Raw genomic sequence first — 24,872 nt, 5'->3', positions numbered from 1 at the left:
TCATGATGTAAGAATTTATACTACAAATTTCATCCCTTGCTAAGCTTGCAACACAAGAAAATAACCCTAAAAACACCATAAAAAAAATTGACTATGACATGAGATTGAACCCATAATCATTGTGACAAGCATAATATGTGTTGGTAGTAACGATCGCCAAAGAGCTTATTAAAAAAAAAACTTGTCTTCAAACATGGATCAGTATCTTTTATAAAAGATAACAGCTAAAATAACCTTTAAAATCTGAACTAATTATTTATAATAATGCAGTAACATCACATAAAAACTATTGGGCAACAATGTATAGGTAATATTAATATTTTTATTTTGTAAGTAGTTTTACCAGTTATCAGAATAAAAATATATAAAATAATAAAATATATAATGTTCAGGCAAGAAGCATGCACACAACACAGCTGAATATCAACATTCCGCTGATGAAATTACTTTGCTTCTCACTCTTTCTCCGTTTTTTTTTTCCGGCAGACATCTTTAGAGTTGTAGCAAACCGTATGTATTCGTTACTGAGTAACGGATGCGCCGTCTATATACGAGTAACGAAACGTTACACACGGATGCATTTCGTTACTCGCATATTTCGTTACTCGCATGTTTCGTATGTTTCACGCATGCGCGCGCATATTCGATGAATTTATGTTACAAAGAACGATGTTTGTTTATTAAGTAAAGTATAATTTGGAAATTCGTCGTCCAAGTTTTTTTACTGTTTATTAAAGGTATTGTGTGTGTAGACAACGTTTGAGATTGGAACAGAAACAACGTAAGAAAGTATTTTTTACAAATTGGAAATATGTATGTTTTTGTTTTTTATTATCGCGAATTTTCACGTTTTTTTATTATCTTAAAAGAGATAATATAAGGCCGCTCTAATGAGATTTAATTGTTTCTTGGTTAACAAAAACTGTTAATTATCAAATATTGTTAATTGTATGTATTCTAATTATTATTATTTACGCGACGTCATAATGTACGCATACGCAATACGACTCGATTCGTTGCATGTTATGCGGTATCAGAAGTAACGAGTAACGATACGATAGTAACGAGTACTGATTGTTATAGTAACGAATACATACGGGTACACTTTTTTTCGTTACTTTTACACCTCTAGACATCTTAGTTTTCGAACCATGTTCCGTGAACCATTAGATAAAGGAGGTGTGTTCAAAAATTTGGTTTATTATTTAAATTTGTAGTAATAATATGGAATAAAATTACAAAGAAACCTCAGACCAGTTAAGTACATTTGAGAGACTGAGAAACAATTTAACGTTGGTCAAATAATATTAGATTATGGGAATATGCATATCTAGTTTCCAGAGGAAACACACCGCCAGAATGAGCCTGAAGAATGTATATTGGTAGTAAGAAACTACTTAAATTGGAAAACGTCCTAAAAAACACCATTAATCTAAAAGTTGAAGAGCCTACCTTCAAATTACGATAACACCGAAACTGGTTGAAATGAAATTCTTGATAAAAATTCTTGCAACATATTGTAAGTTATATTTAAAAAAATTAACATCACATTCATTTAAGTTATTCAACAATATAAGATAAAATTAAAGAACCACAAACTGTAAATAATATTCGTCCAGTATTTAATGATACAATATAGCAGACAACTTTTGCGAAAATAAAAACACAATAACACTACGAACAATCATGAAGGTATCGATCACGTATATCGATCAATATATTTAAGAAAACAAAATCGTTAAACAATGAAGGGACATAGAGATGACAACGATTTTTAAAATATATGATCTTTGAAATATTACTAATATGCTAAATCAACCTAAAAAATAAAGGAATCAATCTTATAGCCAAATTTACTATTTTAGTAATATTTTATATAGTATTTTTATTTTCTTCTATATTAAAGTAGTACTTTATTAATAAATTAAAATTTGCATTGTACCAAAAATTATGAGTATTGCAAATCATTAACAAAATGTGTGAGCGATATTCTTAAACAGATCAAATAGGACACAATCTGACTATGGTAAACATTACTGTGATCGGCCAACTTCGGGTTTATTTATATATATTTATATTTCTCTGTTTATTTTAATGTAGCTATACTAACCTAACTAACCGTCCATAGTGTTTTAAAGTTTGAGTTCATTTTTCCTGCGCAAAAAAAAAAATAAATCCCGAAGTTGGCCGAAGGTGAATTTTTCAGTTGTAATCGGGAATGGCAGTTCTTCATGTCCATCTTAGGGCGCGGTTACACGGGAGTCTGAACTACTTCAGGTGAACATGTTCAGCTGTTGAGTGCGGTTACACACAGTCTGAACATGTTTCGTTCGAGGCCATTTCCCATTTAACTTAAACAGGTTGGCAAAGTAGTTCAGATCGACATATCTTCTACATTAGCCTCTGATTGGCTGTTTAGAATATAAACAGTCTTTTGCAGAAATTCAAGCTGGAAAGTGTTTCTGGCACAAGTTCGAGTAATATTTTACCGAATGCAACAAAAAAAATCAACAGATAATTATATATATATATATATATATATATATATATATATATATATATATATATATATATTGACGTCCCTCGGCTTCAGGTCCCCGTTTTCCCGTTGAAATAAATGTCCTGTTATGCCCGTACTGCCCTCGTCGGAGAGGTGTGGGTCCAGGCCAACGTGGCCGGGACCGGGAAAGGCGGGACCTGGAGGGAGAGTGAAGTGATTGCGAGGAATGTTGGTGGGTTGTCGCAAGCAGAACACGGCATTAACGAATTTCACGAGCCGTCTTTTATTAACGCTTATAAAGTCCTGCCGCAGCCTGGCGGAACCGTCGCGGAACAAGTGCCCTACCACGGCGACACGGACTCCCTGATGACGGGGCGGTTCTCAAATACGTTTCGGCGCGAATCGTAAAGTTTATTAATGCTAGGCTGACCCAGTGAGAAAGGGCCCGAAGACGGAACGCTGTACATACGCGGCCCGTTACGTAATGTTCCGTGGACGGCGAAAAGTTCAGAGACTCGTAGCACCACGTTCGCGTTGTAGAAACTGCCCGCTAGACACGTCTCCCGATGACTCGTAAGTTAACAATGCTAAGCTGATTCGCGGTGGCAGCTCAGCTGCCGTGACCGACTGCGGACTGAGCGAACGTTCAATCCCGAGCGCAACGTGCGCGGCTCGCGGAGCAACGAACACGTCTGTCTCCGCTCGAGACCAGGACGCGACTGCCTCTCCCCGCTCGCCCGCGGGCCGGCGCCCGCGGGTGGCGGGGAGGGAGGGGAAAATCGGCCGGCGTGGGAGAGAGCTCCGTCCCGCGGCGCGCCAGGCTGCAATTACATACTACGGCGAAACACTTCAGAAAAAGTTATTGAATTATTTACAAAGACATACACGAGACATTAATTACACAGCGAACTTGCACAATGAATAATAAATAAAATAAGTTAATTACACACATTCAAATCCCTTAATCGTTTACAAATATATACACACTGAAATAAAAGATAAAGTCACATAGAAAAAACACTCGTTGGCATGCTAGGGCGCACGCGGGTGCGTCCCTGGCCGTCGCACACACTGGGGTTCACTGGGGGGGAAAATAGGCCCCCTCAGGCCCGCGTCGGTGGCCAGGTACGGCCTCTGTATCTGGGAGGGTACGACGACTGTCGTCAATATATATAGATCCTAATTTTCTTAAAACTGAGATAGGTACTCTCGCTCAAAAAATAATTATAAATAAGTTTAAAAATTTTACTGTGCATGTTGTTTGAATTCCCGATTTGTAAAAAAAAATATTGAGCAATATAAAACACATTCCATTTGTGCTGATAATACTGTATAAACAAGTGAGAATATCACGCGTTTTCTGGATACAATTACAAAATAGAGATCAACAACACAGTCATTCGTTGACAGTAGACAATCGGTATTAGAGCTAAACACACTTTTCAGCAACTACAGTGTAACCGTACACATTCGCGTTTGTAAACGTGTTTACTTAAACATGTTCACCTGAAGTAGTTCAGGGTCCCGTGTAACCGCGCTCTTAGCTCTCCTTTAAATATTTGTCTGTACTTTATTGGCTAATATCAATTGTGCCGAAAGCTATACAACGCAGGTGATTGTTGCCAGGATAATCTTTGTTAGCATCATCTCTGGTTAGCATTGAGTTTCCAATTTTTTCGTATGTGTGTAGTGAAGTCTTTGGCCATATGTGTTCGAGAAAATTGTGTATGTAAATGGTTTATAACTGCTGTCTCATTCAAGAGAGAATTTGAATTAATTTTATCTTGATTGTTTTAGTAATATATAATGGGGTCAGTACGAATAATAAGTAACGACAGTCATTATCAGACCGAAATGACGTCCTCAGGTACTAAATTAGTTGTGGCAGACTTCACTGCAAGTTGGTAAGTAACTTTACAACAATAACTTAGCTTATGTTTTGCTTTTTATGTTTTTGCTTTCAATGTTAAACTAGTTTGTAGTGCTTTATTTTGAGAAAATAATTGCAAACTTTTAATAGTACTTTTATAAGAGTTGCTGATATTTTAATTCTATTCAAAAAGGTTATGAAGGTGGTAGCCTACTAATAATACAATAGAGAATAACTGTATCGATTGTATTAAGTACCGCCTTTTTCTATACATAAAAAATGTGTATTAGCTTATATTTTTAATTTTAGCTTTCACAATTTATTAGCTGTTATTTTCTACAGGACATTGTCATAACAGAAGCAATTGATATCCTGTAAACAATATAATTTTCCTTTAGATTGTTTCCATTGTTAAATTTTTGCTATTTGATGCCCCAGAATATTTCACTTTTGTTATTTATAACACCATACTATTTATAATTTTACTGCCCTGATCCAACAAACCCTTAATCTTTATACCTACAAAAGAACCTAGCCTTTGTGGAAAATTCACACAGTCTACGACATAATTTTATTTTAAAATTCTAATTATTTAATTGTTTATTTGTATTGAGGACAATGATGTTGAGTGAAATTATCATGTAAAAAGCATTCAAAATGACAAAATAACTTAACCGGGTTTAATGAAAAGAGGAAGTTAAAGAGCATATAATAAAAGTATTTTTGGATTTTTGACTTTTTTTTTTCTCGCAAATACCGCTAAACTACATATTTACCAAAATTGCTCATAAATGTAAACAGCAGAATTTTCACAAAATAATCTGTTTACTAGTTTTTATATGCTACCACACATATTCCTAGATCCAACACCTGTTTCAAATATTTTTTTTTCATTCCAGTGGGAATAGAAAATACCATTTTAGAGAATTCATATAGTTTATTCTGCAGATTAGCTACTTCTTTGAAAAAGAGCAATTAATTTCAGCTAAAGGTTAGTTTGGTTAGGTAAGCTATGTTATTAATAGGTTTTTATATTTAAATAATTCATTTGACATATTATTATAGTAGCTGACATACCCTAACACAACTTGCACCCAATTATTATTCACATTGTTCCCAGAATGCTCAACATTAATTGCACAGACTTTAACATTTGTAGAAAGATGTATGCCTTCCACCACAAATACAATGAAACATTAAAATGCAATTGCAACATCACACAAATTCACACAACATATGTTGTGTTAAATTTTGCTCCACAACAGTCATAAAACAAAAAAAAATATTATTGAAATGGTTTCAACCATGCCTTTTCCAATTGCACAAAAAGTTACAATTCATAGTGATCAATGTGAACAATGCAAAAATTCTATAAAAAAAATTACCTATTTCAAAGAATGCTAAAAAGTTCTTTTCAGCGAATAGGAAGGGCTGTTGAGAGGTTGGCTGGAGTATTGGGGCAGGGGGGGGGGGGGGGCTGCTATCCCCAGGTTTTGAGTACCAGGGTGATACCTGTTGAGTTTATAGATTTATTTAATACTTGGGTTTATTCTTACAGTAGTACAAAATTACAAGTCTATTGTTAATAAAATTCATTGGGAAACTTACAAGTAATGCAATACGTGCAGTGGCCTATTTCATAAAACTACAAGTCTACAAGTTACTAGTTACAAGTTACAAGGGAATTTCTTACAAGTGTGAATCTGAAGTGTTTCACAAATAAAGTTGCTTGCCTTGTAGAAGTTGGTGCACTTGTAACACATACCTACAAGTTTACGAGTCAGCTGTTTATTGTTCGTGTTTTTATTACGTAACAAATTTGTAGGTTATAGTTGTGAAGTGTATGCTGATAAAAATGATTTCACGGCAAATGCAGATGCACGACAAAATATGTGTGCTCAAAAAAATTAATGAACATAAAAACATTTTGTTTGGAGCATTTTCGGACAAACTGACGAAAAAGGATAAGCAGTTAGCTTGGACTGATGTAATGACATTTGCTCAGTCACTAGGAGTTGTGCCCCACAAATGTTTTGATACATCTGTGTACTGTTGCTTTGGAAATACCATGCATATCTCCAACTGCATGGTACTGCCCGCCATTTCCCAACCAATGTAGAGAGACAAATATTTTTTGCCTTGCAGATAACGATTTATTTCTTCGTGTAGGGTGATCCAATAGATGACCTATATCTTGTAGGTACTAGCTCCTCCAGTTTAACAGCACTCATGCGGAAACTTTTGTTATACTCAAATATTGTGCCAAGTCCCATGTTCACTCTCTCTCTAAAATTGCGTGGTCGCCTCATAACCTCAATATCTACCTATATCATGTTCATCAGAATCGGTAAATATAATAATATCCATTGTATTCTAAGATGTTATAATATCATTCTATACACAAGCATAGACTTATTAATGATTAACAACTAATATAATTGGACTCACGCAATATTCTACCTATGTATAGACACTAGTAGCAATTTTTCACAAGTTACAAATGCTTGCAAGCTACAAGTTTGTTTATGAAACAAAAACATTTATTTACTTGTAAAATTAACTTGTAACTTGTAGCATTTCACTTGTAACTACAAGTATTTACTTGTAGCTTTATGAAACAACATTATCAAAGTTTTTACTAGTTACTAGCAAATTTACTTGTTACTTGTAGACTTGTAGTTTTATGAAATAGGCCACAGATCACTATTACAGTGTGACCACAGTAATATCTACAGTCTTTAGATTTTTTTAAAATTATGGGGTTTGAAAAGTTGTACCTAAATTAAATAAGGTTTGGGTGGGGGGGGGGAGGAGGCTGATGAAATTATTTGTCTTTGGGCTCTTGGTTTCTCTCGATGGCCCTGTGAGCTGGAAATGATGCAAATATATTTGTTTTCATGGGGAAATTTATTCAATTAAAAGCAATGAAATGAAAATGTGAAAGTATGTTTAGCGGGATCATAATAAATGAATCGTTCTCATTCATAACAACAATTAATTCACATCTTCAAATTATTACAGTTAATGTTATGTCTTTCATGGAGTGTGTGTGTGTCTAGCTTCAGGATACAGTTTTTTTTTTAACTCCTATAAAACCTGTGCTAGGACTTCAGTCAGGTGTGGGGTATGATTGTGTGTTCAGGTGTCCACCATGCCAGCGGATTGCTCCAATATTCGAACAACTTGCGGGGAAATACCCCAGGGCAATATTTTTGAAGATCGATGTTGATAAGTGCCAAGAGACGGCAGCGAATCAAGGGGTGTCAGCCATGCCCACTTTTATATTCTACAGAAACAAGGTAATACTCATATTTGCTGCTAGCAACATGCAGATCAAATTACTATTTATTAGATGCAATTACTAAGTACTTATTTCAATTATTTCTATTGTTATTTAATATTTTGTAAATGTGGTAGAAATATTACTGTAAATTCTTAACAATGAAAAATAAAGGTTTAAATTTTTTCATTGGAATTTATACCTTGTGGTTATTTGACATAAATACCTAGTTACCATCATTATCATCATCATCATCATCAACTGCTTCCAGCCTGTGATCAGATCAGCCAAGTAAAATGCCTCCATATTCCTCTATTCCTTCACCATTCCTCATCCCAGTGGCGTAGCATGCCATCTCGGCGCCTGGGGCGGGAGACCCATTTTGCCGCCCCCATTCTATAGATGCTTAATTAAAATTAAATTTCACATGCAATGAGGTACCTTTTTTTGAAGTTAAAATAGGATGAGCGGTTTTACAAGCGGATTCTATGGGCCTTATGAGCAGCGAAGTCAGAAATAACTTTGTCAAAATCAATATTAGCAGCCAATTCTTGTTCAATCGACAATATAGCCAAGTTTGATAGTCTAGCGGAGCTCATAGTAGATCTGAGGTAATTTTTTATTAGCTTCAACTTCGAAAAACTTCTCTCACAAATTGCAACACTAATTGCCAAAGTCAAATATATACGAATCAAGATGACTATATTTGGAACCGAAATTCCGAGATTCAGTTTTTGAATGAACTGGAGGAGCTCCAGTGGTCCTTTACCACTTATATCTTCCTCTGATTCAGAACAGGCAACAACAACAAACTGCTGAAGACGCTTCCGCTCCATCTGAAACTCGTCCTTGTCAATGTCTTCTAATACATGGGAAAGATCACACTCGAACTTGCTGTCCAAAAGTTTCGCTGGCATCAAAAATCCGAACTTGTCCGATATTGCTTGAATTTGCTGGAATCGAGTCGTCATTTCTTGAATGATCTTGTCGAATGATGCGATAATCTCTCGACGGATTTCCTGTTCGTGAGACAAAGCTGCATCTTCAGAAGATGTATCGCTATGCATGCGTTTTTTCCTGCGAATTCTTCTCGTTTTGAGTTCGATTCCGAGTTTTTCGCAGAGAGTCTTAGTAAAGTCAATTGCTTCTTGCACGAAACGGTCTCTACTTTCCACTAAGAGGGTTTTCAAAGCGCAGAGTTTCTGAGCACACTTATCCACACTTAGTCCTCGTTGCTGCAGGTAAATCTGTGCGTCATCTACTTCAGGTAGCACTGCAGCCCAAAAGCCAAGAAAAGTTAGGAAGTTAAATGACTGCATGGCTGTCAGGAGAAGACTGGCTCCCGATCTTGTTTCGGAAGTTTGAGATGAATCTGTTAATTGTTCCAGTACCTCAAGAACTACCTCAAACTTATTTTTAAGCATCTTTACAGCTACATGTTTTGCGCTCCATCGCGTTTCAGTGACTCGTTTTACTGCTTGACCTGTGACGGCAACCAAAGTGTTCCATCGAACAGTTGATGCGGAAAAGAAAACAAACAAACAGCTTCTCCAGAGTTCCAAAAAACGTCACGGAATCCACTGATTCAGAAGCAGCATGTACCCCAGCCAAGTTTAGTGAGTGGTTTGTGCATGCAACGAATATAGATTTCGGATTCAGTGCTTTAATCCGGGCTTGAACTCCATTGTGGATCCCTGACATTGTGGCAGCATTGTCATAAGCCTGTCCTCTCAGATTCTGTATGTCCAGTCCGTCTGATGTTATCTTCGCGATTATATCGTTGCTGAGATCTTCTGCATTTTTTTCCTTTTAGTTCGAAGAAGTCAATGAAAGATTCTAACACGGCGACTTTTTCTCCTTCGATATGTACGTATCGCAGAACTTGGCTCATTTGGTCATTGTGGGAGATGTCTGGTGTACTGTCGAAGATTACGCAATAATATTTAGCTTCTTGAATACGACGGATGATGGTGGATCAAACTTGCTGTCCCAGTAAGTTTATAAATTCATTCTGGGTTTCTGGAGATAGATACGAAACTGAGACTCTTGCTCCCAGCTTTATCTTTGTCAGGTGTTCCATTAGAAGAGGGTCGTATTTAGCTAGGAGGTGCACTAACTCCAGAAAGTTCCCGCGATTGCCACTATCATCTCCTCGAATGTCTTCTCGATGTCCTCTGAAGGCCAGATTCTGTTTGGCTAAGAACTGGATAATATTCAGCAACCTGTACAGTACATCCCTCCACTTCTTCTCCTCACTTTCGAAAACTTCTTGTTGTTTCTGATCGATGGTTGCTTTACAGTTCAGGCGAACTTCCAACTCCTTCCATTTCAAGAAGCTCTGTTCATGGCCCAGGCTATTTTCATGGTCTCCTATTCTTGGATTTAGCTTCCACCATTTGTTGAATCCTTCTTCAGATGCGAAGTTAGAGCCGGAATTGCCAAACAGCTTGCAAGAAAAACAATACAAGGATTGCTTCAAAGGCGAGTACACCATCCATGTTCGGAGAACCTTTTCGCCGTTAGATAATGGTTTTTAGAACCACTCTTTGGTTAGTTTTCGGGTACCGCCTTTCGTTGAAGTCCCTGAGCGAACAACATCGGCAAATTTGGAATCGATGTGCTGTACTGAGTCAGATCCACGACGTACTAGAAGCGTTCTTACTTCGTCGGTCATAGGAGAAGGCCAGCAACCTACATCGTCGAGATTCACATCTTTGATTTCGGCAGGAGCAGAAGGCACGATTTCAATTATGTCTTCTTTGGCAACATTCACTTTTTCTGCAGGCTTATGACTAGATGCTTGAGATACTTTTGATGAGTCGACTTCGTCTTGACCCTGCTCTGTGGTGAGACCAGAACTACTTCCAACTGCGACGGCAGGTACGTCTTCTTCTTGTACCTGTAAAATAAGTTATGTATTCCCATGAATATTGGCCGGAGGACACGTTCGAATTTCAAATAAGTATTTTATCTAACACAAAACAAAAGTGGTTTTGGTGACGGCGCGGTTTGCCGGGCTTATAGGAAAATTTACAAACAAAATTGATTTTGTATGGCAGCTACCTTTTTTAGAGTTTCCCGGTAAAAACTGACTGAGTAAGCCATGTTATAGATGTTATTAAAAGATAAAATGACGAGAAATTTGAGAAAAATCGTTGGCGCCATTTTTTAGCTAAATGAAAAATTATGTTTTCTTTGTATGACAGGTACCATAAATAATCAAGTTATCCAAAAACAAAACAAAAAATATTCCTAGACTACTACTAGATTTAAAAAACATCCCCTATTGAAGTTTTTAATTCAAGTAGCAGGACAAAATTCAGTCGTAAACTTAAAAAGATGTACCTTAACTCAATGTAATTTATGTTAATATACTCCATACTTTTTAAACAATAATCAATGTTCAAACAGCTAATAGAGCAATTTTAAGTGTATTATAAAATAAGATTTAAAGAACGAGTGTGACTCCGTACTCGCAGACAAACCTAGGTGAATAGGTTTTGCGAGACTAATGTAAGAAATATTGTAACTTTTGTAAACAATAAATAAATAATAATAATAAATAACTGGAGTAATTCTAGGCCATGCATGATTCTAGATGGAGGAATCATATACCTACTTACTATGGAATCACTTCCGCTGCTGCAGGATGCCACCGAAGACATTAACGTGGCTTTCGAACCAGAACTGGAACTAAAATATTTCAGTAATGCACCTTGAGACTTCTTCGCATCTGCTTCTTTCTTAGCATTTTTTTTTTTGCGGAATTCCGCACCGCTTTCTTTGACTCTTTTCATTTTCAAAAACTAGTTCAAAGATTGGGTAAAGTTCTAAATGTTTAGTTTTAGAATATTCAACAGTATTTAAAAGATCGAAACACAATCAAAATGACTTTCGTTCCGTATCCGAAACTCTCGCGAAACAAACATACGAGTAAAGCGTGATTGCGTAACGGTACTTCACGATGCACTAAAACAAACAAAGATCAGTACTGTAGCATGTGTGCTACAGCTGCTACCTTTGATAATGTTTATGTTGGCAGAAATGGTTAACGTATTTTATTAATCTTTCGTATGCCCTGGTAATACGAGTTATTTTGGATTTAAGTTTGTTATATGTTGTTTTAAAAAAGAAATTTGTAATTCTTGTTTAGTCTTATTATTTTTAAGTTTAAGATTTTAAGTTATTAAATTGGTCTGGAAAGTTCGAGGACACTACCGAATCTGTTGGTAATCGCTGCCCTAGACGGCGCGCGAGCAGAACAGCTGATTGTGTGACGTCACGGGAGACGGGCGAGCGGAGTCGCCTGGTAGGCCCAGGCGGGCGCGCACGTGAAGTAAAACGCGGGTTGGCCATGGTGATGGTTCCACATCGAAGTAACTGTATACGAGTGTTCCTTTTTTAATATGAACGGGGTTCATTTATATAATTTAGAACGCTTTGGTACGATGAGCGCGAGTGGTTGGTGAGGCGTGTGTGAATATCGCGAGGATTTTCCAAGGATGAATTATGTGCGCCGAAATAAACTCCAAGACGGTATGGCGAAGGATTCGTCATATCCGTACAATTACCTGCAGCTACGGTAACGTATAATGGCAAGGGTTTGCCATTAAAAACACTCGTGAGCAAACGAGTGTATTTGGTGACCAGACATCACGACGTCAAAAAGCAAGTAAGTGCCAGCCGTGCCACTGCCCCGTTGACCCCTTTGACCCCTGGTGCGAAACTATAATTTGTGGATGTTTGGGATTTAAATTAACGGACTAATAAAACGGAAACTGGGATTTTACGTTCAGCGTGTTTCACCCAATCCCTGCCAGACCTAGAAGAAAAAAGGCGTCGACTGTTAGAAAATGACTTAACTGAGAAGATCTTGTAAACCCATAATTTGTAATTTGCTAAATTTTTGGTATATTTATTTGCATGTTAAGGTGTGTCAATTTTTTGCTAGATTTCGCCTATGTTAATTGGTATTTACAGCGGTGATACGCCCGGTGCGTATCTATATTTGTATTTGTATTTGTATTAATATGTTCTTATATATTTTTAATGCCTTTTTGGTAATTATATTTAATTTTCGGAGCTCCGAAGTATATGATCAAATTAAAATTTTTTGGGGGAATTGTTAAAGTATTTTTTTAGTATTATTATATAGCTATTTTTTATAAGTAGTAATAGGGTATGTATTTTATGATGAATGCGCCGATTTGTGATGAAACGATTTTGATATATATATATATATATATATATATATATATATATATATATATATATATATATATATATATATATATATATATATATTAAATGTTGTAATATAAATTTTGCATTTATTAACTTGTTGCCTCCTCTCACTGTTCGCAACCTTATTAGTATTTTTTAAGCCTGCTATTAGTTTGGGTTTTAATATTTTTTTGGGCTTACCTGCGCTCGCGGTACGGGGCAATATAGGAGTTTTACTGTGTCCCGGTTTGCGGAAGTTGTTTGGTTTGCCCTGGGTTAAGGTCAAACTTTACAGTACAATGAGTAGTACTAAATTCAATGAGTGCGAAAGAGAGGCATCGACACGGACCGACGCGTGAAACAAAAGATTTTGTATGAGTAATTAACATAATAAGGAGTGCCGCTCAACTCGGCTCGCGCGCGCCGGGCGGCGCGGCGTGATGCGATGTTGCTGTTCGTACGTAAACAAACAAACCTTATAAAGAGCTCTGTCAGTGATTTCGCAGTTTTTCTTTTAAATAAATATTAAAAAATAGTTGGTGCGCAAAATTTTAGATAAAAATGGAACATTATAGTGTGTGTGACACATGTAATGAATGAATCATAGATCAGATCTCAACCCGCTTCACCGGCGACCCGCCCCCGCGGGCTGCCGCCCGGGGCGGGCCGCCCCCTCCGCCCCACCCACGCTACGCCACTGCCTCATCCTTCACTTTATGCCAATCCTCTCTCTTTTGCACTCCTTTAACTATCTCTGCTCTTCCTATCTCTTCCTTGGTCTAGGCCTAGTCTAGTTTTATCACAATAAACAATGCATCATTTCAAAGTTTGATCAAACAAATGAATTCATTATCTTTATCAGACAGGCACTGATGATTATGTAGTGTTGATCGAAGTAACTGCACTACCTAACTATATATTGTACAGAAAATAATTTTTATGATGTAGGCCTATATGTTTGTCAAAATTTATTTTAATGAGCTGAAGTAAATGTGTGGAAACTCTGAAGCTGTAGCTTCATGCTAGCAGGCTTATTCACACTCCGCTAAAACTAAATTGTGGATTTGCTGTTACCGGATACCAATTATCTGTAGGCCATAAATTTCTGAACAGTTTAACATGATCATAATGTAGGTTTTTTACACTTGTATTTTAACTTACGCTCCTTTATTTTACACTTTACTCAGTACTAATTTGCATTATATGCTAGTGTGTGCGAGTTTTCATTAATATTTTGATGTTTACCGTACCAGTTAATAGGTGATGAGGGAACATTATGACTGACTATGATCTGAGAGTGTTGGAATTTTATGGCTTAAAAATTTCAATTAAGTTGCTGACCTTAAGTCTACTTTTTTTTTTTAACATGTTAAAATATTAAAAACCGCAGAAAATTTATGTTGTTAGAGATTTTAACAACACATTAGCAGGAACTATATTTCATTAATGTTGTAGGTATACTTATTTATTATATAGCTACAAACAAAGTTATGTTAATCATTTCTACCTTAGGAAGTATTTGGGTGGAAGTTATTTGGAAAAGTACCTTGGGAAATGACTTAAGATAGTAGACGTTACATTACTCGCTTATCAAACCACAAGCCAGACGTTATGAAAGTAGTGCAGTGGGATGGTTGCACTTTGCAGTAGTACACGAATGGCAGGGCAGAACTGTAACTGGCTGGCTTGTCCACAGCTGAAGATCGACAGGATCCAGGGAGCGGATGCTGTGGCGCTGGAGAGCAAGATCCAGCAGTACTATGGCAGCGAGGAGGGGGAAGATGGGGACAGCTCTGTGCAGGGGCACGTGAGTAGTGCTGCAGGGACTCGCAGCTCTCTTGTGTTGGTGCACCTCTGACCACAATGCGTGAGAAAACATGGCATGGAATTCGACAAACAAAATAAAATAAGTATGATAATGGGTAAAGATACAGTTCATGGAAAAACCAGACAAAACACTACAAAAATCACTACTGTTTTCTACAACATTGTGGTCTTCATCGCTTGGATGAATTGGGTTATGTGAGTATTCAGTAGAGTGGTATCAATATTTAAAAAAAAATTAAACTGTAATTTTCAATTTCTATAAGAATTTCTTAAATAAAAAATTTTATTTTTAATGTGCATTTGAAATGTTTGTTTGTTTGCTTGTTTATCTCAGTGTAGGGCAATCTCTAAAATGATGACGTACGTAAGACAACCTATGATTTGAAAATGCTAGCAGTTTAAATTAATGCAGTGGATCTCTTGATGATCCATGAACTGCAAATCATCATTATTGGGTGCATTATGTTTGATGTTTTATCATTATTATTGCATTTATTTAATGGCAATATTGAAGGTCAGGTTTCACATGGCACTATCGTTTCACAGAGGCCTGAGATGTTCTTTAGCCTTATCTCAAAATTCCTGGTCATCTTTGTGTAATTATTTGAGCACTGTGTTATATAATGAACTTTTTTTTTGGCGTGTATAAAAACTATTATTCTTTTAAATATTTTTTGCAACAATCCTAAATTTATTTTTTAAAATTACATCACCCAACCTTGTGAATTATTTTCTGTTTGCTCAAATATAACAATTTGTGAATGAAACCATAAAAGTTTAAGCTTAAGTTATAAAAATCCATCAAAGTCAAGTATTTTCACAGTTTTAAATTATGTTCGGTTTACAAAAAAAATATTGGCTAGTTTCACGCAAGATTTCTCCCAACGAGGCTGTATTCTCTAGTTTCCATGCGCAAACCACCTAAGGCTATAGAACACTCTTGAAGCAATGGCCATGGTGAGGCCTTGCCAAATTAAATCCCAAACTACTAGGGTACAGATTCTGCTTATAAATTTAAGTTTTTCAAGCAGATTGGGATCTAATCACTGACCTCACCACATAATTGTGTTATGGCTACCAAGTATTTATACATTTGATAAAGAATTATCTTTACATGTGTTAAGGAAGCCAGTATGAATCTTGTAATAATAGTAATAATAAAATATTGTTTTTTAAAATCAAAATTTGTAAGTTTTTTTTTATTTAAGTACTGTATGTAATGTACCATACACCGTGTTTTATGGCATAATTGTCGCACATTTTATACTAAAATCAAGTTTGAAAAGTTTGCGATGTTTATGCAAAGAAAAAAAATTTTGTTAGGTAAAATTATTCATAAAAACAAAACCCATTCATGGAAAGTATGTTTATTTAAAAATTGGAGTATGTAAAAGCACGCAAAACAATTTAAATTAATAAGTCATGCAACAAAAACCTTTCTCCAACTTTAAATAGAAAAAGAAAATGTGAGTGCGAGCCTGAACTAACGCATAACTATTGTCGTCGTACACACCACGAAAGAGTGCGGGCCAACAAATGTAGTTAACTCAGCTCTCGACAGAGCACGCGTTGCATGCAATCTGCGAGATATCGATATTAGACTACGCATGCGTGCTCTATACGGGAAGCAACATAACCAAACATGAATGATGTCAACTAGTACTGGCTACATTTTTATAAGCAGTAGACCGCGGTGACGCAGACAAACAGATAAAGGCTATCACTTTTAAAAACGTCTTTAAAAGAAAATTTACACATCAGACAACTTCTTATTTCCGCTAATTAAATAAGTAAGTAGTAATGTCCGAATAAATATTAGATTCATACTTTAAAACACATAGTTTTATATGGAAAAAGACACCTACACAAAGTGCTCGGAATCTAATAGCGGGACCAAAAACATCATGCAACGTTTACGCGAGAGGTTTTTTATCCAAATTTTGACGCCCTAATATATAGGTGTGGCGAGTATGCGCGTGCGACGATTATGCGATAAAACAGGGTATTGTAATTTGGCAGTAATTTTGTAATATAAATATGTAGTATGTAAGTTCTGAGTGGGTTACTGTGACAAGTGATACTGTTTGCGCAGGTGAATTGGTGCAGTGATATGTGTGGTTGGTGTTGTGGGTGCAGATGGACCTGAGCACGTTCATCTACAAGACGCAGTGCGAGTGTCTCAATGAGTCAGATGACCACCCGCTGGCTCACTGCCTCGCCAGCAATGGGGGCTTCCTCGAATCGGATTGCGATGAGCAGGCTAGTGTTTAGTGCTTTCCGAACCACCTTCACTGCGTCTCCCAGCTTGTCCTGCATTGAGACACTGTAGTAGTCCTTGGTCGATTCAATCGCTGTTTGGATACTGTTCTAGTTAGTTTAAAGGCAACAAAAAAAAAAAGCTTTATCACTAACTTATAAACTAAAATACAGAATGGATTTGTCATTTTGCTTGGTCATTAAATGTGAATTGAAAACAATTTAATAGCACAAAAGAGGGCTATACTCTCTTTTTACTAGCCTAAAATGTAGTCTTAAGTGTTTAAAAGCTAACATCAGATCATGGAATAGGCTGGCAAGTAATACACGCTCCATGCATTAAAGTTAGTCCTACTTTTTCCTCCTATTTTTTCTTTCTGGCTTTTAGATACTTATGGAAAATATACATTCTAACTAGTTATCAATATCAGTGCTTATTTATGTTTCTTTTTAGGGATGTGCGAAAGTGACTTTTTCCACACGAAATGAAAGTGAAAGAAAATTTATCAAGTTTCGCGAAAGTGAAACGAAAATGAATTTTTCTATGAGATAAATATATTCTTAACGAAAGTTAAGCGAAATTTTTTAATTAACAAAGAAAAAAAGTGCCCCAAAATTTGCTCTTCAGTAATAAATTCTATTACATAAATCATTTTGGTACCTTTTGATATATATATATAAATATTATCATTTAATATAATCAACATCCGCCCTAGACCACACAACACAGCCCCATGTCACTCGTAAATTTCAAGAATCAATCCAGATCTTTCAGCGCACAGACTATTTCCTTTACAGTCGTAATGTCGCAGTCTATGATAATATATTTATCATGTGCATGGTACTGATGAAAAAATACGTGAATACTGCGGAATGGCCGCCATCTTGCACCACTGTCACACATGGCTAGCTCAGGAAGCTGTAGACCAGGCAAGGGACATGGTCAAAACAAAACATAACAAATGGTTGCTGCCAAGTGGTCATTACACGCAGTGACTTGTTGACCTTTTTGTCTAATTGGCTGTATATTATGAGGATTTTATATGCCAGTCAGAGTATGTAAAATTTAAATAAAGCAGACGACAATGTTTTTGTTTGGCTGTGCGCGAATAAAAGTAGGTACGTTCTTTGTTTATGTGTATACGGTAAATACTAAATACTGTACTAACAGTTCTGGAATGTATGTTTTATGAATATAGTACCTACACTACTGTTTGAAAGCAAATGAATCAGGTAATTTTTCAAATATTGCATGATTTTGTTTTGATACCTAGGCCTACTGTAATCACGGTTGAATTTTGTTTACTTTATCTGCCATGTTTGTTCAAATTATGATTTTGCCGTATTTTCATTAATGTGAGTTCTTTCATCACCACGTAAATTAATCTTAATGGAAATCTTTTTTCTAATTAATGTCTTTATATGATTTGCATATGTTATTACATTATTAGTAATAACAAGCAAATCATATAAAGACATTACAGTAGAATCTCAGTGCTAAGTACTTACAGGTACCTCAAGTTTTTGTACTTAGTACTGAAACATGCATACATATCTTTACAAAGAGAAAAAAAATATATAAAAAATTGCTACAGGAGAGCCGCAATGCCATATGTATTAGCAACTGCGACTTGCTTTTTTCCCCTTGTCTAGTTCTCTGAGTATATCCACTTTTTCCTTAAGCGTGAATTGCTTTCGTTTCTTTTTATCTCCAGGATCATTCATATTGTGGCACAAATACAATGCGGTGTCTAAATAACGTAACCTGAAAATAAACTCAACAATAACAATAAACAATCCCGGCACAGACATCAAACAGTATTTTTAGCGTAGCGTAACACTTTTGTCTAAATAATTAATACTTCTCTCAAACTTCCGTCTTTCGATGTATCGAATGGTGTTGTGTTGCTCACGTCGCATACTACGTACGGTATAATCTATGGTTGTGCGCGCAACTGTTTGTTAACTTTGTTTTGAGAATTTAGAGGTTAGAAAATACGTTGCGGTGGTATTTGTGTATGTTTGTTCTACTACATTAATCATTTAGCTGGAAATTTATTTACCAGTTTAAGTAAATTTTGGTGTAGTAATGCCACGCTACTAGTAGAATTTTTACGTTATAGTGAAAATATGATACAACTGAAATCGTTTTGCATGGCGAAGATACGATTTTTGGCGGGGACTTAAAAAAAATTCGTTAAGTGAAATATACTTTATAATAAGGTACGTTATTGTACCGGTATTCTACTGTACATTTTTATTAAATTACGAGTTATTTTTCAACTAGAACAAACGAAACTTCGGTAAGCTATTGAACTTTCGTTTGGCTCGAAATATTTCGCTAAAAACGAACTTCGACAGATGAAATTCTTACCGAAATCGAAAATGAAAGTAGCAAAATTTCGATTTCGGTATCGGTATACCGAACATTCGCACAACCCTATTTCTTTTTCTCACAATACTGATGCAATTTGTTCTTAATAGTGTACTGCTGTAACAATGTGCTTTGTTTTGCATTGCGTTTTTTAAATAATTGGTTTTAACTTGTATTTTAACCTTTGTGATCAGCAAAAAAAAAGTACAGTACAAGTCAGTATGCATAGTAGTAACTTTAATACATTGTGCCAGATAAACCATCCTCTAGAATAAATGTTATATGTTAGATGATGTTGGTTACATTGTGAGAATTCAGTTGTTTTCTTTTTATGGTGGACAAACATTACAGATCATGAAGTAACAGAAATGTACAAAAATACTCAAAAGATTTTGAAAGTCAGTTTCAGGTAAAGTAAACTAATAGGCCTACTTAAAAGGAAATATTTTGAAAATACAGTGTTTTAATACTATCACAAAGAGAAACGCAGGCAAATTGTGGTCGTCAGCTGTTTCTGTGGAAACACACTCCCCGCGACCAGCGACTACAATCAAGGTTGTGGTCGCTGATTGCGTCAAAGGAATCCCACCTTTAAACCGAATGGGGATGCCCTGACTGCTGCTTTACATCTCTGTCTTGTCAGTTAACTTTCCCTCTTTGCCTTGTAAATGCCCATAAACTAGCAACTACATATTAACTTCTGCGAAGGAATTCTTCACGTCTTTCACGACAGGTTTTCATGATGCAACTTGGTCCCCAAAGTTATTGTTTTCACTTACTATTTATTTCCTTGCTTTTAACTGCATCATTTCCATCATTTCATGATTATCACTGCAGCCACCACTTCGCAAGATACACCTGTGATAGGCATGCCTTGAAGAATTGGTGTGTTGAAGTGTGACTTATCTATTCCTCCAGCTTCCAAGTTTCTCACTGATTGTATTGTGCTTGCTAGTTTTATGAAAGTATAAAGAACTAAGAAGAAAGAATAACTTGCTGCTGTGACTGCTGTGGGGTAGAAAAGATGAATTAACTTGGGGGAGGGGGGGAAATGAGCATTGTTTACGTTCCAATAAGCTGAGAAGCAATACACATACTTTAACTGCTGAAGACAAATATGGGGTATGACTCAAATTCTAGGCACTATTACTGTGAAACAAATTATCCAAGTTTTTTTTATGGGATTTCAATTTCTCCGTGCATCTGTAGGTCTAAAAATGTTTACTGTAGTCTCAAAATTAAACAATACAAATTGTTGGAAATAGCCCTTTTAAACCATGCAGAAATATCTTTGAAAATGTTTTTAGTTTTCCAACATAAAAGTCAGCACATTCCTGCAATTAGCTATAAAAAAAAATGGTATTGAAAAGCGTAGGAAAATCTTTACTTATCCTGAAAAATTATTGAATTTGGGTCCCCAAATATTTAATTTCTAGTACTTATTGTAATACCACACCCAATTTTAAGTTCACTGTGCCTAAGTTGTTTTAGGTTTTTTTTTGCAGCTCATTATATCGCTGACATTCACTCAGGCTGTGAAGATACACTCCCTAAAAATTAAGGCACCTCAAGATAAAGGCCCAAAGACGGTGAAGTTGTTCATCAACCAGCCGCGGACACTGGACTTTGACATGGCAGACTCCTACCAGGCTGTGCAAGAACTGCAGTAAGTATAGCACAGGATGGCGCTTAGAGCTTGGTTTGTACTGCATGACAAAGACATGGTGACAGAACGTACATTTGCAGGCTACTGTATTTCGTGATGATGTTGCACGTAAAAGTACATATGTTGCTAAAGCTTTTCCTGGTTTGTGTGAGTTTGAATCTTCAGTACTCCAGCACTGCATCTTTGCTGAGGGTAGAGATGTTAGTTATCTGGAAAAAATATTTTTGGGGAAATCTTCAAATGAGTTATACTACTACTTTCATAGAAACACTCCTATAACATTACTATGATGGCCCGGTTTAGTAGGTTTTTGAAAGTTTTTCAATTTTTTTAGATGTTTTTGAAATTAAAAATTAAAAATTTTTTTATTGGGTAGGGCTGTAGGGTGTACCTGCTGTCAAAATTTTGACCTTCTAGCTCCATTGAAAGTGTGTTAGCATTTGTATGAGACAGTGAGTCATTGAGTTGTATATCAGGCTCTATATGTGTGTGTGTATATGGATGTATGTATATGTGTGTGTATATATATATGTGTGTGTGTATGTGTGTGTGTGTATGTGTGTGTGTGTATGTGTGTGTGTGTATGTATATATATATATACAGTAAACTCTCGCCAGTCCGTGGCCCGAGAATCCGAAGTTCTCAGAAATCCGGGGTATTTCCGAAGTGACATGATCGTTACTGTTTAGATGTATGTATCACTATTCTCAGTGGATGATAAGAGCGACGCTCACTGATATTTATAGCGCGGTAAAAGGCTCTGAACTGGCGCGCAGTCATCTCGTTCCCGTCAGATAACTGTGAAATTTGAGCGGTGACCGTAACATTATATGGCGGGAAAATAAAGATAAAGGTGTAATGCCTTTTCCTCTGGTGCTTTCAAGAAATTTTTTAACGGTTTTTTACACCTAAAACTTCAAAACCATGCCTTTTAGCCATTTTAACTCCTCTTAATCCGATATAAAAAAAACAGTTGGGCATTAGCAAATTCTTAAATGCTTTTCGTAAACAGACTCCAGTCGGATATTTAGAGTAGGTTGGAAATCGCGTAGGTTTTCCTGAAGCTCTGGGCACCGTGTGTCAGTGTGTGAAACATGTTGCCAGTGACAAGTTTCCTAGCTGTGCGCGGCACACGACTGTAGTTGTCATGCGTCACACGCCGGGAATGCTGGCCGGAGGGAAGGTGAGTATAGTTCATTTGCGGTAAAAATAAATACTCTAACCGCCCTGCTAAATTTTTCCATTAAGGCTGGTCAAGACATTAAATCATTTCATGGAATAAAAAAGTATGGAACTCCTAGTTGATGTATACATGACACACATTTGTTTGGTATATGCATTAAAAAATTTCAAATTTTTATAAAATTAATTTTTTTGGATTTATTAAATTTTCAATTCTGTAATTGAATTCGTGCAAATGAAGAAAAATATTTAACTTCAGATGACAAGAAAATAGAATCTGGTGTACGATATTGTTTGCGAGGGTGATGTCAAATTTGTATTCAGTAAAAGCCATTAGATCATTTTTGGCATCATATTTAGTGTTACATAATTTTTTACAGAAAAGTTTGGGCTATATTCAACCTACGTTATAAAATTAATTGAGTTTTATTTCCAATTAATATTTAGCCATTGCCCTAGCCTCGAAAGTATAATTTCCAGTGGTATATGGTTTGTAAATGTACGAGTGAAAACGTAGTTGTGGTCCACGAATAACCGGAGGCATGATTGGGTCTCGCGCGAGACTTGGAAATCGCCTCCGTTACCAGCGCGCGACCTGTCAGCCTGTGACTGTACGCTGGCGCTCCAAGCGAGATGTCTTGAAACTACTACCAGCTCTCGCGTGGGCAGCCAGTCTCCCGGGAAAAAATTCCACTTTCGCGCGCATTTTGTGAAGTGTGAGTCGTACGAAGTGGTTTTGTAAGCAGAGTGGATCTGAAACTGTAAAACATGTCCAACAGAAAAAGGCAGCCGAGAAGCATTTTGAAGAAAAGTAAGAAATCTAAAATCATGCGGCAGTTATGGAAGAAGAAAAAAGCCAAGGCCGAAACCGGAACATGTTTTACAAATTCGAGTTAAGTCATACGCTCGTTTTGAGGTGTATATTTATTCATACATTATTCAGGGTTTCAGTATGCTAATGAATTTTGAAAGAAAAAAAAAGTTTGCTCAGCCAATAGCCTAATTTTCTTTTGCAACTGTGATTCAGGTGTATCGTACTTGTAAGTTTATAAATTATATAAAAAAAGAGAAACTGGAAATGTTTATGCTATATTTCGTAATTTTCTGTATGCAATAAGAAAAATAAATTATTCGAAATTTAAAAAAATTATATTTTAAGAAAGATGTAAAGAAACTTGGAAATATTCCGAATACGAGCTTGTAACTACCGAAATTGTAGAAAAATTACCTTTAAGTTATAACACAATCTCACTATCTAATTACTCTTAATAAATAATTAATTTATTCATTGAGTAAACTGCAGTTATATCTTTTTTTACCTCATTATGACAGTACTAGCAAATCGCGTTATAATCTCTGCTAACTTTTTCGGGTCAAGGTTACGTAACAAAAAACTGGACAAAAAGTTACTCGTATGAGGTATCCAGTTACCATGTTTCCATTTCGTTTTCTAAACGATTTCGAAACACTTTTCGAATTGAATACGCTCATGTATACAGTACCTATTTAAATCGAACAGTCAAAGTCGGGCATCCCAAAAATGAGTCAATACCAGCTCGACTAGGGTGTTAAATTTACCTAACTCATATGGTTATCGTATTGAAATCCTTTTGAAACTAAACGCGTGCATTTTTTTGCGTAAAAGATTTACCTTTAGCCATTAAAAATAATTTAAAAATAGATACTTATTGAATATTATTGAATATTATTGAAGTTTCACGTCATTTTCTGTCGTAGATAACAAAATACAACCGTGACAAACAGAAGAATCAGTACATTGGACGACAGTATTGAAACGTTATCAGATCAGATCGAAATTTCATATGTGAATGGGTATCGTACTTAGACGAACGTGAATAAACTATTTTTAATGCATGTAAATTTAGTAATTAAGCGCTAGTTTCGAGTTTAATAAACTGACATTTTACTAAAAATGGTCTAAAAATGATTTTGAAAAAAAAAAATACAAAATTGCACAGTTTTCGTTACACAAGCAGATACAATTTAGAAAAATCCAGGCTTCAGGTTGCAAATCTAGAAGATAATGAGTTTGCAGCTGCAGCTAAGGTGATACTGAAATTTCGCGACCCATTACAAGGCACATGTGCAACAGTTGAAAGAATTAATCTTGCTGCTCCATTTAATGCCAATGTATTTTTCATGTCAGTGTAGAAATAATGTATGTAAACGCAATACAAGATACCCTATCCATGTTATAGAATAATCTGTCCAACACAAAGTACTATTATGTGTACTTCTATTTTTAGTTTTTGGTGTAAGGATAACAATTTTAATCACTCCACTGTACTACAGTCATGTGTGGTTGAAATTGCACAACTGCCTAGCCATTCGTTTGAATTTTTCGTCCATCATTCAAGTCAAATTTCCCTTGGCCAACGACTCAGTCTCATAATATAGCTGTGGGTTGGCTTGTAACGCGTAATGGCCTAGGTCTCCGCGGCGTGAATGACCTGCATATCAGCTGACGCCGGGTAGGGGCTGGGCGGACCACCTTTCAAGGTCACCATGGCAAGAATTACTAACCCCTCCCGTTGCAAAAGTTTCGTGCGGGAGAAATATTCACACCAAAATGCGCTCTGCTCGTCTCATGACAACGAAAAAAGGAGTTTTGGGGAGGAGGGGAGGGCGCGGCGGCTTTGTCTTGAATTATTGTGTTACACTACTGAGTATAAA

At 36.2% G+C, this 24,872-nt stretch overlaps 2 protein-coding genes across 17 annotated transcripts in view; one reads left to right on the top strand and one right to left on the bottom strand.

The window, feature by feature from the left end:
* Nucleotides 1–1,710, bottom strand: part of LOC134533079 (inositol hexakisphosphate and diphosphoinositol-pentakisphosphate kinase 2) — a 98,410-nt gene extending 96,700 nt beyond the window's left edge. For 9 of the 15 annotated variants that reach the window (XM_063370297.1, XM_063370305.1, XM_063370307.1 and 6 more), the window contains exon 1: nucleotides 448–1,444. The gene's annotated coding sequence lies outside the window, so the exon portion shown is untranslated. The other 6 variants (XM_063370299.1, XM_063370310.1, XM_063370309.1 and 3 more) reach the window with 4 other exon arrangements.
* Nucleotides 1,711–3,913: 2,203 nt separating this feature from the next.
* Nucleotides 3,914–24,872, top strand: part of LOC134533082 (thioredoxin-like protein 1) — a 38,009-nt gene continuing 17,050 nt past the window's right edge. Inside the window, exons 1-5 of one of the 2 annotated variants that reach the window (XM_063370316.1) lie at nucleotides 3,914–4,404; nucleotides 7,513–7,669; nucleotides 14,570–14,680; nucleotides 16,837–16,959; nucleotides 20,836–20,996. In XM_063370316.1, the coding sequence (XP_063226386.1) occupies nucleotides 4,307–4,404; nucleotides 7,513–7,669; nucleotides 14,570–14,680; nucleotides 16,837–16,959; nucleotides 20,836–20,996 (650 nt within the window). In that variant the 5' untranslated portion in view covers nucleotides 3,914–4,306. The remainder of the gene's footprint in view (nucleotides 4,405–7,512; nucleotides 7,670–14,569; nucleotides 14,681–16,836; nucleotides 16,960–20,835; nucleotides 20,997–24,872) is intronic. The other variant, XM_063370315.1, reaches the window with a different exon arrangement.

The sequence above is a fragment of the Bacillus rossius genome, chromosome 6, assembly GCF_032445375.1.
Source record: "Bacillus rossius redtenbacheri isolate Brsri chromosome 6, Brsri_v3, whole genome shotgun sequence".
Taxonomy (NCBI): Eukaryota; Metazoa; Arthropoda; class Insecta; order Phasmatodea; family Bacillidae; genus Bacillus; species Bacillus rossius.
The sequence above is the reverse complement of the archived record's forward strand: the minus strand, read 5'-3'. Positions and strand labels throughout refer to the sequence as shown.